The following is a 5,000-nucleotide window of genomic DNA, read 5'->3' on the forward strand; positions in this document are numbered from 1 at the left end:
ACTTCCATCTTTTCTTCGAAACAATAGTTTCAATGTAATTTTGTAAAACAGCGAATTTCACAAGTTACACCGCGACAACAGAGTTGGACAATGATTTACTGTTAAAATTTCACGGCGCCTCCCGATTCTAGCGTCGCAATTAGAATTTCGGACGAACGTCACCAGCGGCAAGTGCCGCGTACGAGGGCGGCGCGTGTGAAGTAGTAAAACAATTTCATAGTAATTCGAAGTTACCAAATGGACGGTGCCCGTGATTCCCCATCTCTCCGTATCTCCGAATTCAACAGGTTGCAGCTGGTGGCTGGAGGAGCGCCATTCCTCCTCATTCTTCTTTTGCTCGCCCTTGCCTTCATTCCTTCCTTCCTTCCTTCCTTCCTGCTTGCCTGCCTTCCATCGTTCCTTTCAATTAAGTGGCCTGCGACGCGTACTCTGTAGCTTCTTTCAGCCGCGAGCGACACGCTCAGATCGTACGTTAATTGCGCGCGTTAATTGTACGATCGCGAGCTACGCTTGTATCTCGCGGAGCGATCGCGAGTACGCGATACCGCTCGGCTGCAAAAAGGCACAAGTGTTGCCTGTAATGCGCTGAGTAATGTCCGTTCGTTGAATATTCCATACCGGTTTATTTAGCAGTAAATTTATCCGGCCGAAAGTATTTCGCGATCTCTTTATGAAGAATTAAGCTCGTTACCATCGCGGTTCTCGCGAGCGAGTTTCTTGCGTACAACTCGCGCCCGCGGAACCGGCCGGAAGGATAATGCAAGTGGCGGAGGGGGAGTAGAGAAAGAAATCGGACTGCACTTCCTGCCGGCTCGCAACACACCGTGACGGTCAGACCTAAGTCGGCGCGGTGCGTCGCACGTGGCCGTCCATTACGGCTTTATCTACTTGTCCCCTTTCAAGCCCCGCATCTCTCACGTAATTATTGAGAAGATTTATTGGACATAACTTTCAACTTTAAAACTTTACTGCCATTTAGGAAGAAATAAGACTCGAGATACACTTTTATACGGTCCAAGACGCTATCATTACCTAGACATAATCGTCTGTTTCTTCCGTTGCAGGTAAGAATTCCAGACCTTTCGAATTTTCGCCCGTTTCCCACAGCACCGTTCCCGGTGGTAAGTTTGGCTCACATCATATACACTACTTGTGCAACTCTCAAATTAAATATCGTTCAAAATATAACGTCGTATTTACACAAATGTACAATATTTGCATGTAAAAACGAAAATAACGTCCGCTCAAGCATGCGCATCGGTTTTTTTTTCAATCACTGTCAATTAACGAACACCGGCCAGTTTGCGACCGGCGAGTTCCTAAGACTACTCAAGATTTCCAGGAACATTATCGAGTATGCAAATTTTATCGCACCTCCATTTCCCTCGTGCAACGACGAAACGAATGTCGCGCCATTACGTGCTTCCGTTCGGCTACGTGTCCGTTTTATTGCTGTGCCACGACATTTATTTTATTGTTCCGTCACATGGCTCTCACGTTGACTCTCGGACGTGTACTCGCGCGTCCTCCCAGTAGCACTCCAGTTATAAGGAGAAACAATAGACCGATCGAACCTCGAAGAAGTGGTGCTTCCACAATCGTAAAAGTGCGAGGAACAGTTGACTGAAAATGTTCGGCGGCGCAATAACCGTAATTTTTTCCGCTCTTATTTCTATTTCAATGTTTATTGGCCGACAATGAGACAAAGCACGCTTATCCTCGTTTACAAATCATTGGCGGAAAGGTAAAAGTGTAGAATTCACGCGGGCCTCACGCGCTACCAACAAATATCGCATTTGTTCGTGGTATTAGATGTACGATAAAAGTTTCCGCTTCCTATCGAGACGCTTGACGCACTGATATTTTTCCGTTGACGGTTGAAACATTTCGTACGCCCTGCGGAAAGTTGCCAGGGTTGAGAAGAACAGGTGAATCGCGCGAGAGAAGGCGAGCTGATGGATAATTGCTCAACGGGCCGCGGCAACGATCCACGGATCGAGGGTCGTCGTTGCAATTTAAACGGATTTATGGTACTCCCGGTACCTTTAACTCAGCCGCTCCCACGGGCATCGAATTTTCGTAGTCACTTGCTCGTGCACGTGTGTAGATGCGTCCGCTTGTGTGCGGGCCCACTGCGCTAGACGCTCACACGAACTTTTCTGTCATGGTCGATCGTGTAGCTTCACGCTTTGGTAGAGCGGAGGAGGCCTCGTCGGATTCTCAGAGAGGTGAGAGTGAGAGAGAGCGAGGGGGGGAGACAGACTCGGAGAAATTTCGGGCCGTTTATCACGATTCACGAGGCGCTCCACCATTTTCGATATTTATATCGTAGGCAGACTGCTGCACGCGAATTCGAACTGCATTCGAACGGCCCGCGAGAAGTGTTTTATCTTCCCAGAAGAGTGATACCGTGCCGTAAGAAACAGGAAGGTAACGATCGCAGGTGCTCCCCTGACTCTGTGTTTTTTTCTCCTCTAAACGGCATTTCAATAGTTAATTGCGAGGCGCGTCTTAAGTACGTCTGGCACGATCCATTTCCCCGCGAGGGGGATTAACTGTTACTTTTTGAGCAGCGAACAGTGCTGTCTAACAGAACTGTTCACACGTTCCATATTCTTCCCAGACTTCTATTAATATTCAAAAGCGTAATCCAAAGAAGGTAGTTTACTTAATTAGTTTGTGCTAAAGTCAACGGCACACGATACTATTTTTTCCTGCTGGATTGCTTACGAGAGCCAATCGGGATTTAACCATGAGTCACCTGATCTGAAACTGTACATCCTTATTGGTTCTCGTAAGCAATCCAGTAAGGGCCAATTTCACAAACGAGAGTCAACTCCCCATCTTTTTCTATCTTGTTATCTAAGAAGAGACAGAGAATCAATTAATCTTCGGTTAGCTGTTAACCGACGTTTGTGAAACTGGCCCTAAGAAAAATAGTATCGTGTGCCGTTGGCTTAACTCAGCCAGCTGTCGTTTCTCGTCTTTTTCGTGAACGCAAGTTTGCATCCAGCAATCGTTTGATTTGATCACGTTTATCGAATAATTCGTAATCATCGCCAACAGTTTCCTTCTTGTAAAAACCAAGGATGCCGCGTATTAGCGCACCGGCATTGCACGCTCGCCAAGTTCTAATCACTTTAACGACGTTAAATTTGAAATCGGAGAACTGTTAAAAGCGACGACTGCGAGATCCATGCGCCGTTTAGTGAAATAAAGTGTTTGCCCCGCCAGTTTCAGCCCAGTCAGGGAGGAGCGACTCGAAGACGGGTCATTGTTCTGCATTCGATAATCGTCTTCAAAGCGCTGTCGAAGCTTCGTGTTTACCCATGCCTTGAAAGCCCGTAGCGATCTTTTCTTTAGACTGAAGCCAAGTCCGTTAGAGCGGCACTAATCTGACGGCGATAGAGAAGCGAAGTTTCCGATTCTCATTCAACTCGAATCGCAACTCCATGCCGAACTCGTCAAAATTCCGAGCGTTGGTTTCATCGGGTTCAGTTATTTCAGACTATCAATAATAACAATGCTGTCTGCGAAATTATAAACTGGATGTACAGCCAGGAAAATTGAAATTGTACCGCCAGTCGTCTTACTCCCCTTAAAATGTTAATACAACCATAATACTTTATTTAGTTCGCCTGGCCTTTGAATCCGTAATGGCTAATCAGTTAGATAGTTTATTGCTTCCCCTTAGGGTTACAAGAACAACTCCTACATAGATAAGATAGATAAATTATATTTTTATAATTTCGCGATAACACTTTGTTGCCGCGAGGCGGCGATCGCACGTTACACTTTTTCGTGTTTAAAAATCAACAGCAGTGTATAAGAAGTGGCGAGAAATCAGATCTAACAGTTGTGGCAAATGAAATCAATTTGATCTCCGCATGCTCGTTAGATATACAGGCCTGTCGCACACAAAATTGCACAGCTACATACGCACAGCCACAAGAACTGTCCAAACCAATGAGCCTCGAGCATCGAGTCTCCATATTGATTTTATACACAACATGCTCCTTGGTCCAGTCTTATGCGTATGCAGCTATGCAAGTTTGTGTACGTTAGCTCATACTCGTAGAAATATTTGTCGAAAGCACATACGTAACTTTCTACTAGATACGATCTGCCGTTCGTCATCGCGAGAGCATATAACGATTTTATAATGTCAAGGGACAAATCACTTTTTCTGCGGCGACTTCTAAAGTTCTCACGAAATGCTCTGAACACGTCGACGGGACAGCAACGGGTAAACGGGCCGCAACCGGTTTTCGCCTTTCCATAAGAAATTGGCGGTATTATCACGAGCAAATTTGACTTTCCGCTCTTCCGCTCGCGAAGATTCGCAAGTCGCGCTCGCTACCCTCCCGAGAAGCTCCTCGCAATAACCGACGGGCGGCTCCCGGTGGGGCTGTACCACTACGTGCATCCTGCTCCTCAGCATCCGTTTGGTAACCCGCCGCGGGATCGACTATGCATCAGGCGAATTCCCGCGGTCCGCCAATCCGCGCCTAAAGCCCTAAGATTCCGCGGTGGAGTGAGGCAACGCGAGATGACGGATGATCGTTTGATACTCTCGCTTCGCCGCGGTTCTGCGTTTGCGAACTTTTCAAAGTTAAAAAGACTCGTGCAACAAGATTCTTTACTCTTTAGTAAAAAAAAAAAATCAGAGACGATCACGTCGAGCGCTAAGTAAGCGCGAGCGAAGCTCGCGTTTTGATAAATTTTTAATCGGTATTGGCGTGTGCAAGATGTCGGGGAAAAATTCCCTTTTTTTTTTATTTCGGTAGTCAACTTTTATCATTCATCGTACATAAAACGGCGAGCCCCGCGTTTCCATTCAGCCAAAACCATCCGATGCATACTCAATGCGTCATATTTTCCGTTTCGTCCACCGGAAGACAAGCGCAATCTCTCGTAGTCGATTCAACCAGGGGGTGCCTCTTTTCGCGCTTTTATTCCCATGTTTCAAGATACTTTTCTTTTCGCCTAGCGCGACTACC

The 5,000-nt window shown here is 46.5% G+C and overlaps 1 protein-coding gene across 8 annotated transcripts in view; it reads left to right on the forward strand.

Annotated features, from left to right (window-relative positions):
* The window catches only part of LOC105567351 (polypyrimidine tract-binding protein 1), a 418,546-nt gene that overhangs the window by 223,138 nt on the left and 190,408 nt on the right, over nucleotides 1-5,000 (forward strand). For 2 of the 8 annotated variants that reach the window (XM_012022159.1, XM_012022164.1), the window contains exon 2: nucleotides 1,065-1,121. The exons of the other annotated variants lie outside the window; for them this stretch is intronic. In XM_012022159.1, coding sequence (XP_011877549.1) covers nucleotides 1,065-1,121 — 57 coding nt within the window. The remainder of the gene's footprint in view (nucleotides 1-1,064; nucleotides 1,122-5,000) is intronic. 8 annotated transcript variants of the gene reach the window in all.

Source organism: Vollenhovia emeryi, unplaced genomic scaffold (genome assembly GCF_000949405.1).
Source record: "Vollenhovia emeryi isolate VEMERY1.0 unplaced genomic scaffold, V.emery_V1.0 DF939138.1, whole genome shotgun sequence".
NCBI lineage: Eukaryota > Metazoa > Arthropoda > Insecta > Hymenoptera > Formicidae > Vollenhovia > Vollenhovia emeryi.